At 48.8% G+C, this 12,305-nt stretch overlaps 1 protein-coding gene across 1 annotated transcript; it reads right to left on the bottom strand.

Moving 5' to 3' along the window:
- Nucleotides 1-238: 238 nt before the first annotated feature.
- On the bottom strand, nucleotides 239-10,203 carry Lep (leptin). The gene is made up of 3 exons (XM_005402367.2): nucleotides 10,098-10,203; nucleotides 2,120-2,291; nucleotides 239-829 (listed from the first exon to the last, which is right to left on the bottom strand). Exons 2-3 carry the CDS (start codon nucleotides 2,261-2,263, stop codon nucleotides 473-475), a joined length of 501 nt encoding a protein of 166 aa, XP_005402424.2. The 5' UTR covers nucleotides 2,264-2,291; nucleotides 10,098-10,203; the 3' UTR covers nucleotides 239-472.
- Between the last annotated feature and the right edge of the window lie 2,102 nt (nucleotides 10,204-12,305).

Genomic DNA, 12,305 nt, shown 5'->3' with positions numbered 1-12,305 from the left:
TAATATATAAGCAAGTGCTTCCAATCTGTGTTGCTTGGGAGTTTCCAGCTGAATGTGAATGCAGCCTTCATGGTGCTCCCAGAATTTTCAGGGGGACCCTTTCTCAGAACAAAGGCTCTGTCTGCCTAGTTCCTGAAATCATGCCTGGTTACACTGAAGCATACATAGAAAGAAGATGGAACCAAAAGGGGACAGGTGACTCCCATCGATGGCTAAAGAATTTGGTGAGAACCACCAGTACAATGCACTGTTTATTGCATGGGCCCCCTTCCTGGTGATCAGGGAACCATGTGTGTATATCTTTGGTATCAAGCAATGTGATCCTATGCCTTAGGAAGGGTGGCTTAGAAAAGAGAAATGGACAAGATTTTGGATAAGGGATGTCTTCCCAAGGATCTCTTCTCCCAGAGGCACCCGGAAGCCAAGATTTCTTCCTTCAACGTGATCTCGGGGGAAGGGCAGCCTCAAGGCCTCAGCACATGGTGCCGAGGTCCAGCTGCCGCAGCATTTCCTTCAGAAACCTCTGCAGCCTGCTGAGGGCCACCACCTCTGTGGAGTAGACTGACTCTTTGAGGGCACCATCCAGGTTCCGCAGCGCCTCTGGGCCCCTGGTGTACGGCAGAGGGCAGCCCTTAGAGGAGGCCAGCATGCGGATAAGATTCCGGAGATTTTCCAGGTCATTCGATATTTGCCCTGTATTGCGGGAAGACAGGTTGATGATGATCTCTTGATAGACTGCTAATGTCTTGTCCATCTTGAGGAAACTCAGGTCCGGGTTACGAGGAATGAAGTCGAAACCAGAGACCTTGTGTTTAGAGGACACTGACTGCTGCACAAGAGGAAGAGGGAAAGCAAACGCTCAGCAGGTGGGGAGAGAGACTCTCCGAAGCCCTCCACCACCCCTACGCGTGTGGAAGACCACTGGCTGTGCCGAGCCTCTAAGCCGGTCTCCTAGATTCCTGCCCATCCCAAACCATCCCACCTCCCACTTCTGGATATTCTTTTTGGGATATTCTTTTCTTCAAATCACCTCTGTGAAGAAACAGCCATGGCTTTCTGTTTCTTACTTAGTTGAATCTCTTCCCAGGCATCTTAGGTCCTCCCTAAGCGCCCCCTCCGCCCACCGCTCTCATTCGCTTCCACCCTCAGCAAATTCTTCCTTCCCAGTCAAGTTCTCATGCAGTCCCCGCTCCTTAATGGTCAGGGTCACACCACACTGAGCGCCCCATAACAACCATAACGGTAGAGATTATATGATGTTCCATCATTCTAGATATGAGAGCAAGGCTTAAAGGCACCAGCGAACTCACTTAGCATCTCACAGATGGAGAGCAGATGTGGAAAGATTCATACTTCATCTTCATAATTCCAAATACAGACCATCTGGGAAACGGCTAAAGGTCTAGCCTGTCAGACCCCAGAGAAAACGCCAGGTGGGCAGCAGTAGCTGCCCCTGTGCCCATGTTGCAAATGTGCAGAGGGAAATTCACTTTCCCCGGGTGGCCTTGAAAGCAGAACCCGAAGTGATGGGAGGAAGCTGCGGCGAAAGCCCCAGGAACCCTAATGATATGCACATCTAGGGATGGGCCAGGCCCAGGGCGGATGTGGCTGGGGTCTGATCACCTGCCAATGGGACAAGGACCTTCATGGCTCTCTCTGGTTCTGAGCGCCAGACACTGAGGTCAGGGAAGGAGGACAGTAAGCGAGGCAGAGGCAGGGGAAGAAGAGAAAAGGCAGTGATGTGTGTGAGAGGGAGGAATCTAGACTACACGGCACTTCCACGTCACTGCACACGCCTTCGCTGACTTCTGAGGTCAGGGATTCCCTATGGTGGCTTCGTGATATCCTATGATTTTTTTAATGGGAGCATATGGCAAAGTTAAATGCTCTTAAAGTGGTGAAGAATTAGAACCACTCACGCCTGAATCCCAGCAGGCAGAGGGGCCAAGAGAAACAACCAGAAGGAATAGGAGCCCTGTGCTTTCAAATCCTCCTCAGCAATTGGTGCCCAGCACTCAGAAGGTGTCACAAGTGCTTCTTGGACTACCTGGCTTCAGGCCACCCTTCAGCCAGTGCAGGGCTAGCTATAGTCCACTCTCTCTCCCTAGTCCCTCCTTACCATGTGGGAGATGTCATTGATCCTGGAGATAATGGTCTTGACGAGGGTCTTGGCGTCATCTTGGACTTTTTGGATGGGCACAGCTTGAATGTAGGATAGACAGAGCCAAAGCCACAGGAACTGGCACAGGGGTCCGCAGCGCATTTTCCTTCTCAGGATGAGCTTTTTGGGCCTGAAAACAGAAGAAACCACAGGTTGCAAGAGGCTGGTATTTCAAAGCACACCCACCTGCCCTGCTACACATCGCACTGTCAGATGTGCTTGAAAGTGAAGTTTGCTTCCTGCCCTGGCTACTATTTACTGAAAGTCAAAGACAATTCATTATCTAGACCTACATTAATGAGATGCATCCCCTTGGGTAGAGGATTATTGCTTAGTCAATAAAACCACAGTGATCTGTCCGGTAGACCACAGAGCAGTGAGCTCAGGCATGGTCAAATGGATGTTGTGGTGACAGTGGGGGTTTCACTGCGTGCTTTGAGGGAAAGAGAACAGGCTGTTGAGGTCTGAATCCAGTCATTTACTCACTGCATATCGTATAACCGCTCAAAACTCTGCTTTGATCTCTATAATATATCTATCTCCAGGCTTTTATGAAGATCAAATTAGATAATGTATGTGAAACTGCTGAAAGGAGTTGCAAAATGTAGTCTTCTACTCCCCTATTATTAAAGATGATGTTACTCCCTTGATTTCCCCATTACTCTCACAGCAGCCTGCAGCTACATCTGGGATGGCTTTCGCACTGCTTTCTTATCTCCTTCCTCTCCCACTGGGAGCCTGAATCCAACCAGAACTTCTCCACCGTGTAGTCACAAGTCAGACACAGTGCTAGACACCAGGAATGCAAGAGTGAGTCACAGATTCCCTTATCCTGCGGCATCCACAGCATAACAGGAGAGATACAAGTGGGCCCTCACAAGACGGCAAGACAGATATTTCCATGGAGAGAAAGTATGCGATATCACAGGAGCCTGAGGGGTCTCCCTGGAAGAGGAGTCGCATTCAGCTGGGTAGTGAAGCCTGACAAGTTGGTAAGAGTAGAAAGCGGTTGTCACAAGTGGCCAAGAGATCAGTGGTGCAAAGGCATCGAGGCAGGAGAGAACATAACATGTTCACCCAGGATGCTGGAGACCATCAGTATGGTGGAACTGTGAATTCTAAAATTAATAATATGCAGATCCTTGATTAAGCAGCAAAATTTTAATGAGATACATGAGGCAAAAGGTAATTAAGTTAAATATATGCAAGTCTGTAGCCAATGATCCATGCTAAGTGTGTGTGTGTATGAGTCTGAAATAACAATAAAATGGAAGTAAATATTAAGATGAAGAGTCGAGGAGGGCAAAAAAGTTAATTCCTGCTTTTTGTGTCCTTCCTCATCCAGGTCTTGAAGTGGACAGGTAATGCATTTTCTTCCCGGAGGTGGCAATATTCATATAATTCATTTTTTGGCAATACAATAAAGATAAGCAGTCTGTTATATATTATTTATAATGGTTGATCAGAGGTTTCTTTTTTTAGTCTGTTTTACAGGAATGAAAAAGAATGGGGCTCAGGAAGATGAGCTGACTTCCCCAAAGTAAGACTGATGTGTGGCAGAGCTAAAATACTTGCGGCACAGAATTAAGTATCCTAGCCCTGCCCCCACCCGTGGTTTTGCTTTCCAAGGCTTTAGTTATAGTCAGCCATAGCCCATAAATATTAAATGAGAAAAATCTAGAAGTGAATAATTCCTAAGCTTTAATGGCACTATTCTGAGTAGTGTGCTGAAGTCTTGCCCCTTCTCACTCCATCCCACCTAGGAGGTGAATCATCCCTTTGTCCAGCAAGGCCACGCTGCAGACACTACCCACCCACTCATCACTTAGTTGCTGTCTTGATTATCAGATTAGCTGCCATGGGATCACAGTGGTTGTGCTCAGGTAACCCTTAATTAATTTAATAATGGCTCTAAAGTACAAAAGTAGTGACATAAAGGAGGGTAAATGTGGAAGGGCAGATCAGTTCTGGTACTATGTGGTCATGCCACAGGGCATATGGAGGAAAACCTAGTAGATACAGGGTTCAGCATTGCCTGCAATTCCAGGTATTGGAACATATCCCCCCCAGAGAAGTAATACCACCGTGCTCCTCCCCCATACAATTCCCTGCGGCCCTAGCAAAGGTAGGAGGCATGGTGTTTAGGTCCTGAGGCTTCTGCAGCAGACTCTGCCCTTATTAGCTGTGTGCCTCTGGGTGAGATATGCAATTCCCAAAGCATCTGTTCCTATCAGTAAAATGCAGCTAATTCCACCACCTGGCCCAAAGGGTCAGTGAGATGAACCTGCGGAGTTCCTGCGCACAGTGTCCTGTGTCTGGTTCCAGGCAGGGGTAATAAATGTCAGCTGCTTGAAAATTACTACTGGGCATGGCTTGCAATGCTCAGGCCAGCACCACCTGTAGCCAACTCTGAGTCGAGCATTTGGCTCACTGCTCCCCACAGGCCATCCCAACAGGGCACCTGGTATTTCTGGGTTTCAGAAACCCAGCACAAGATTAAGTTGCATTCTTTTCTAGATTCATGTGTTGAATACACCCTCCTTCCCGAGAAAATTTATTGCCAGATTAACTCTGGTTGTATTATAGCCATTTTCACATAATGGCCACCCTCTAACTCCTGAATGGAGAGCAGGTTTACAAGCCCCTCTATCACCGCTGATCATATGCTTCAGTGGATGCTGAAAATAAATTGCAGTTCCTTGAAAGCATGGAATTGAAAGGTAGTTGCTGAGTAAGTCAGCTAGAAGGAGGGGCCAGGCTTAGGGGACACCCACTGGGGCTGCAGGGAGATGGCAACAGGTCCATCTGACATCAAAGTGAGGGCAACACACTGCACATTACATGCACACACACACACATGTGGGCATGCACACACATCAGTACATATCGGCCTTGCAGTGGAGGCTGCTGGTGGTCCCCAGTGCCTGGTCTTTTCTTCTTACCCCTTTGTGGAAATACAAATGTGTGTGGCTACGCAGAACAAACCCTATATGTCCCAGCTTCTCCCAGTAGGTGTGGCTATGCAGTTAAACCCTGGCCAATTAAATAGAAGCCCAAGTGCTGTGAGACAGCTCCCAGGTCCCCACTGTGTGCCTTTGCCTTCTGCTTTCTCACCCTTTCCTCCATTCTAGTGCCTGAAGCGGGGAGGTGGTAGCAAGCATTCTAGCACAGGGTCTTGCTATGCAGTTCAGGCTGGCCTTGAACTCACTTTGTAACCCAGGCTGGTCTCGAACTTGCAATGATCCTCCTGCCACTGCCTCCCGAGTGCTGGGATTACAGGCATGAGCCACCTCACCTGGCGCTAGCACCATCTTGACCCTAAGGGTGAAGGCCTCCCTTGTAAATGACAGACAAGATGTTGCAAGTGCCTTAGTGCCTGAGGCCTCTGCAGAGCTAAGATGCATCTTCCCTTACTTCCCTTACTTCACTTTGGACAACCTGGCTCTGGCTTTGTGCTTTCTGTGTGTGAGAGCTGCAATGTCTGCCTTGTTTAAGCCACTGTTCTTCTGGGTCTCAGCTGCATGCAACCAAAGTTAATTCTGACTGACTAGTGCACCCCAACGTGGACATCATCAGAAAAGAATGGACGAGTCTTCCTAGGTTCCCCTGAGTCTCAGTATCTGCGTGGGGCCTGGCCCTGGCCCGAGAAAGGGGGAGAGAGTGGCTGGGAGGTGCAGGGACCCTATAGGCACAGGGATGCTTCAAGACAGCAAGTGCAACTTCACTAGACATAGTTCCTGACAGACAGCCGTTGCTCAGGACGCATTTGTTGGCTGGCAGCTAACATCCATCGAAGGCCCATCGTGGGCCAGGCACAGCGATGAAAACATGGACCTCAGGAAGGTGGGGAGAGAGCTGAGGTGGGGAGGGGTGGGCCGCAGGCTAAAGGCCTCCTCAAGAAGCATAGGTAGTGTATCACACTAATTTTGTCAGCTACTTACATACATTATTGATGACAAATTAAAGAACAAAATGGTGTTCTTTGAGCTTAAGAATTTACATAATTAATTTCAGCACAAGGAAGAATACTTAAAAAGATAAGATGCTTTGGGTAATTAAGGAAAGGACATCATTATGCAAAATTTACGAACCTTAGAGCCCAGCAGATCTATGTTTGTGCTCAGGTACAAGACCTGGGCAAAGCATAGTGTTAAGTGAAATAGATCATTTACACAAGCTTAAATATCACATGATTTCTCTTATAGGAGAAATCCAAATTATAAATAAAAAGCAAAATAAAAGATAATAGGAAGTAGGGAGAGAGATCTTTCTCAAATGGGAAGGGGATCAAGAGATGGAGGGAGGGGAGGGAGAGGAGGGGAAGGGCATGAAAGGGAATTAAAATGTGTTGTGTGCGTACCCCGTCTCCACATAAGAAATGCGAGCATTATAGACCACAAACATGTACTAACACAGACCCAGGCAAAGTCCCTGCACTCCTGAGACTCACTTTCCTTAGCTATACAACAGGGATGACAGGAATCACAATTCCCACTGTTGCTGCTGTGTGGATAAACTCAGGTGGTGCATGTCAAGTGCCACCTCTGCCTGGCATGTAGCCTGGCATGTCAAGTGCCACCGCTAGCCCAACACAGGATGCTGGGCTTGCTTACTTCCCAGACGCAGTCCCACTCTGCATCTCCCTCATACCTCTCCTTTCTCTGTATCTGCTATCTTCCTTGCTAGCTTTTCTGCAGACTACCTACACTGTGGAATACTATTTACCCATAAAAGAATGAAATTCTGTCATTTTCAATAACATGAGTGGAACTGAAGGATTTTAGATTAAGTTGACCTCAAAGAAGCAGAGATGTCTTTTCTTTATAAAGTTACATAGCCTCAGGCACTTTGTTATAGTAATGAAAACAAACTAATAGACTTGAGACATTTTCGTCTTTCTGAATATTTTTCACTGAATTTCATCCTTACTACTGGTGATACATTTGAGAGTTTCTGTACATTTTTCAAATGTTGGTCACAATATATAATTTGAGAATCACTGAGTTGGCAGGAACAATTTACTTTCCTTTGCAACCAAAAGCCCTACTTGACAAATCATGTTAACATACTTAACTGGTAGCCAGAGTGTGGAAGTGGGGATTATATTCTTCCTGTTCATCAGGAACTACCCTGAGATCTGATCCCAGCAGGGGGAGCAAATAGGTTTCAACTCTCATGTCAACTCTGATCAATTTTTAATAGTTCCCTGGAGCACTGTGGGAGGTGAATTTGAAGCTCTGGCCACACTCAGCGGGCGAGGGTGCCATGATCAATTAGTGACCCTGCACTTGTTCCAGCATCTACCAAGGGCCTGACATGGAGCAGGTGTTTGCTAAATATTTGTTGAATGAATAGATGAAACATTACCTATCCCTGATCTTCCTTGGCTAACCAAGTTAACCCACCCCTATAGCACCTCACCTGCTCCCATCTGAAAGTCAGATCTTAAATTCAATTTCGCCCAGCAGAAATGCCAAGGAAGCTGTCTCAATGAAGACAGACACCTCTTTGGGGTCTAGGTCTCCTTTTGTTGGACACCTTGGCTGTCTTTCTTTCTTTCTTTCTTTTCCTTTCTTATTTTTCTTTTTTGAGACAGGGTCTCACTCTGTAGTCCAGGCTGGCCTTGAACTCACTACGTGGCCTAGGCTAGCCTTGAATTTGCGGTAATCTTCCTGCCTCAGCCTCCCCGGTGATGGGATTACTGATGTGTGCCACTATGCCTGGCCTTGGCCAGTTTTCTGCACTACCTACGTGTCCCCCAGCATCTGTGTGGGCCCAAACAGCTTTTAGTTTCTGGAGCTCTACTCCACCTGGATTGCTGTTCCCAGAGTCCCTGGGTCCCATCTTTGCCAGACACTCAGAGACTTGTTCTCTGGCCACCCCACTTCTTCCCTGATGCTTTCTGGACAGAGTCCAGAGCACAATACAGCATATACATGGGCGGGGACTAAACCTGCAGCTTGGCTGAAATGTAAGCATGGACCCTGATTACAGATTCAGTTCCAGAGAGTTAGCAAAATGAGCAGGAGTTATGGTGACATGCAGTTTCCAAGGCTCAATCCACATCTGTTGTGTGAGCAAGGATGTCTGTGGGCCTGGGCACCAGGTGTGCCTTTTTAAGCAAAAGCAACCTGTCTGTTTCTCAGAGACAGCAGTATAAACAGAGAAGAACTTCAAGGCTCTTTGCCAATGAGCCAGAATGCAGTCGTAGCTGCTGGAGTCTTCCCCCCACTCCTGCCTTGTGAGACTGGGCTCTACTGATCGACTGGATGCCAGATGATTTGGCTTGATTTGCCTTTCAATCCCACAGATGTTGCTCAGGGATGCATGCGGCAGGAGAACTCCATCTCCCTGGAGCCTCTTCTCTCTCTCTGGCTCCCACGCTCCCCTAGGGGCATCTAGGCAAGGGTGGGGCAATGCCCCAGGGCTCTGGAAGAAGAGCTTCCTCAGGTGGCCACATTGGCACCCTGCACGGGCCACTCAGACACGCGAGGCATCTGCCTGGGGCTGATGGGCAGGAATTCATTGCAACTTCCCTGGCTCTGTCCTTGGCACCTGGAGCGATTTCCCGGAACAGAGGGGGAGGAATATATTTCCCCTAGGAGTTATTTTGAGTACAGGATACCCCAAATATGAGAAAGATGCTCCTTTGGCCAATATGGAAATGTTCCCCTCAGTTCAATGTCCTCAGTTGCTTAAGAAAGGAAAGAACAAAAAATCATCCATTGTTTTCTCTTGGCTTTTAACTCGCGGCCTAATGAGATAATCCATCAGTATGACCTTTCCACTCCTAAGGGCATCAAGTGGGAGCTACTAAGTTACTAGCAACCTTTCTCCTTTGGAGTTTGGTTCCACAGACTATCCTGGTGGGACAGACTGGAACCCCTCCCCAAGTCCCAGCCCAGACTCCAGGATGAACACAGCTGGAGCCACCAGGGGCAAGTCCCATCCTACTACGGGCGCTCAGAGATCTTGTGCTCCTCAGACAGTACCAAGTCCCGGCCTCCGCTCACCTCCTCTGAAGACCATCTTTCCAGCGAATGGTCTGGTCCTCTCAAAGCAGCTATTCACACATGACTACCAGGCCACTTGTCTCACTGGATCGCACTGAATTAAAGAAGTCAGTTTTGCAAAGGGCCCCCATCTTGTAAGCCATAGAAACAGGTGTGTAAAGGCAACCACATCTGCAATGAAATCTAAGCCAAGCCCAGAAAGAACGGCTGGGTGGCCTCCCTGAGAGCGCAGCTGCCAACAGTGTGGACTTGGCTAGAAATGCCTAAGAACGAAGAACTTGCAGGTCATAGGCCTTTTTACAACCCACTGTTCTGTTTCCCAGACACCCAGCTGTGTCCACTGTGAAGAAGGTGATTTGCATGCCTTTGAGGCCAAATGTGATGAGACCTGGCCCAGATTGTCTGGGAGATTTGGGATCTGCCTGACAGTTTTTCTGCCCGCCCCCACGCCGCAGCCCCAGTCCTGGGCCTGGACCTCCTGCAGCTCCTCTTACTTGGAGGCCAGGACTCTCACTGCAAAATGAGGCCTGAAGCCCTTACCGGCCCAGCAAGGCTGTCTATCAGAAAACTGAAAGCTCTCCATCTGTGTCCTGACAGCCCCAACTTTGCTCCTTCCCGATAGAGGCAGGGCAGTTTCCAAAGCATCTCAGCACTGCACACATGATAATCTGCTGGGGCGCTGGCTGGTTCTGGTAGGACAAACTGCCTGGCACAGCCCACTCCAAATCCTCCTGCCCAGCTCCCAGCCAGCTCCCAGCTGCCTTCCCTCTAGCTAAAACTCTGTGTAAAGCTCCATAGTCCAGAACCAAGCCATTCGCCCCGCTTCCCACCTGCCTCGGTTTCCCCGGGGTACAGAGTCGGGTGGGATGCTGTGGTTTGCCAGCAAAGACCAGCAAAGGCGATAGAAATGCACCCAGCCTTACCTCGCAGTTGCTGGTAGCAGGATCCCTGTGGAGCTCCATGCCTGCCAGCCCCTCTTATAGCTCCACAGTGCAACTTGCGCAACTGCGGGGCAGGTCCCGGCGCAGCACTCGAGGCTGGGCAGGCTGCTGCGGATGGGATGAAGGACCCGGTGCCTCATGTGGGTTCGTGCCAGGAATCATGCACGCACTCCTGGGTGTGTCCCAAACATTTGGGGACAGTTGGCAAGAATGAGAAATCTTCGAGGTCCCACCAGGAGCAATGATTGGTCTCTGGGGACCATACTTCAGGGGGAAGGGGGTGGGCAGGGCAGGGTGGCTCTGCGGGGCGTCTGGGGGCCAAGGCGGTGTCCCTGTTGGTTCCTGCGGAAGAACGGCTCGAGCGGCCCGCGCTGCGAGGCAGCGGGGTGAGGTGGGGCTGCGGGCTGCTTCTCCCATGGTGCTCGGCCCCGACGGTCCTGTGTGCCAGGGACCACTGGATTAGAGGGGGCGGCCACTGCCCCCACCTAAAACCCGTGGAGAGGGTGCTGATCTCTCCTAGCCCTGTTCTGGAGTGCTAGAGACAGGTTCAGGGTGGGCGGTCTTCAGCTGGCACCCTGGAGACAGGCATCTCTGTAGGTGTGAGGAGTCTGCCCCCAAGACTGCGGTTCCCGAAACCATGGCCTTTGGGTGCCCTGGATGTGCAAAACGTCTTCATCTTCAACCTGGTATTTTCTTTGTACAGAGGAGGGTGTCCCAGACATGGTGATGTTTTCCTCACCTTAATCTGTGAATAGGGTGGCTTTCTCCTCGGGCTTCCATGGCGAGGAGACAGGTACAGGGAGGTTAAGACATCCCTTACAAACCCCAGCTGGTAGGAGTAGAAATGGGCCAGGAACCTGGGTACCAACAACTAGATCAGTCCTCCAGTCCCCACGGCCGAGAGCAGCTCTAACACAAACCAGCAATCATGTTAGGTAGGAGGATGCAGACAGCACCAAGTTAAGCCGTGAGTTAGAAATGGGGTTTCCACACTTAAATGATTTGGAGGGAGACAGGGACCAAAGAAAGAATAATGGTTCTGACATGTGAAAATTATAGGACATTTGCATTTCAGTGTCTACAAATAAAGCTTTGAATTTTGTCCAAAATTTTGAGGAATGTTTTTCTTTTGTGCCTAAGTCCCTGCAAAATATCTCTGATTGTGCCTTTTAGCCTGCAAAGCCTAAAATATTTGCCATCTGGCCCTTTAGAGATAAAGTTTGCTGACAGCTGATCGAGGGTACACACGTCCACTTTGCAGAGGGCACACACGTCCTCTCTGGTCCTGGCAGCCTCTCAGCCTAAGGGCTGCTCCATCCCATCCCCGGGCAGATCTCCCTGGCCCTCCCCATCCCGCTCCAGCATCGTGGGCGCCTGTCCTGGTTACTCTTCCTGCCAATCCCCTCCCCCTGGCTGGCTCAGGGCCTGGTCCGTCTCCTCCCCTAGGCTGTAAGTGAAGAACAGGGGTCAGACCATTGCTTTTGATGCCCTCTTACCTCCCTGTGCTAAACACATGCGGATATGCCCAGGAATAGTTTGCTGAAATGAATACCAGGGCTACTGCACGCCACAGAGCTGACTTTTGAAGTGTGTTAGATTATTGCACCAGGCTACAGTGATGATAGATCTGTACAGCTTGGGAAAGTAAATGTGCAGTGCTGATGAATGCGACAGGAACACAGAAAAGGAGGTTCACACCCGGTCCAGAGGCAGCTGTCATTGCCTTGGAGACTTCCTAATGGAGACCTGCTCCCCAGAAACCACAGAGGATCTGTTTTATTCACAGCAACACCCCCAGTTCATAGCCCTGTTCATTTAAAAAACATTTAAAGTGAAAATATCAAACGTACAGAGAAGTAAACAACAGTATAATGAATATACCTCTCACCCACACAGAGCAATTCTTTTCTGCATCTGCTGATTTATTTATTTATTTATTTTTGGCAAAAGCATTTCAAAACAAGTTACAAACATGAATTCCATCCCTAAATACTTTAGTACTCCCTAAAAAAATAAGAATTTTTGTATAACCACCAAACTATTATCACAGAATAGCAATTCTTTAACATCACAAAAAAGCTAGTCTTATCTAATTTCCTCAAATGTCTCAGAAATGTCTTACTAGTTGCTTTGTTTGAACCTGGTTGTTTTGCTCTTAGTAAATATTTATTCATTTATTTCATGGTGCTA

The sequence above is a fragment of the Chinchilla lanigera genome, unplaced genomic scaffold, assembly GCF_000276665.1.
Source record: "Chinchilla lanigera isolate Chin_1 unplaced genomic scaffold, ChiLan1.0 scaffold00078, whole genome shotgun sequence".
NCBI classification, from domain to species: domain Eukaryota; kingdom Metazoa; phylum Chordata; class Mammalia; order Rodentia; family Chinchillidae; genus Chinchilla; species Chinchilla lanigera.
This window is presented reverse-complemented; position numbering and strand designations above follow the sequence as displayed.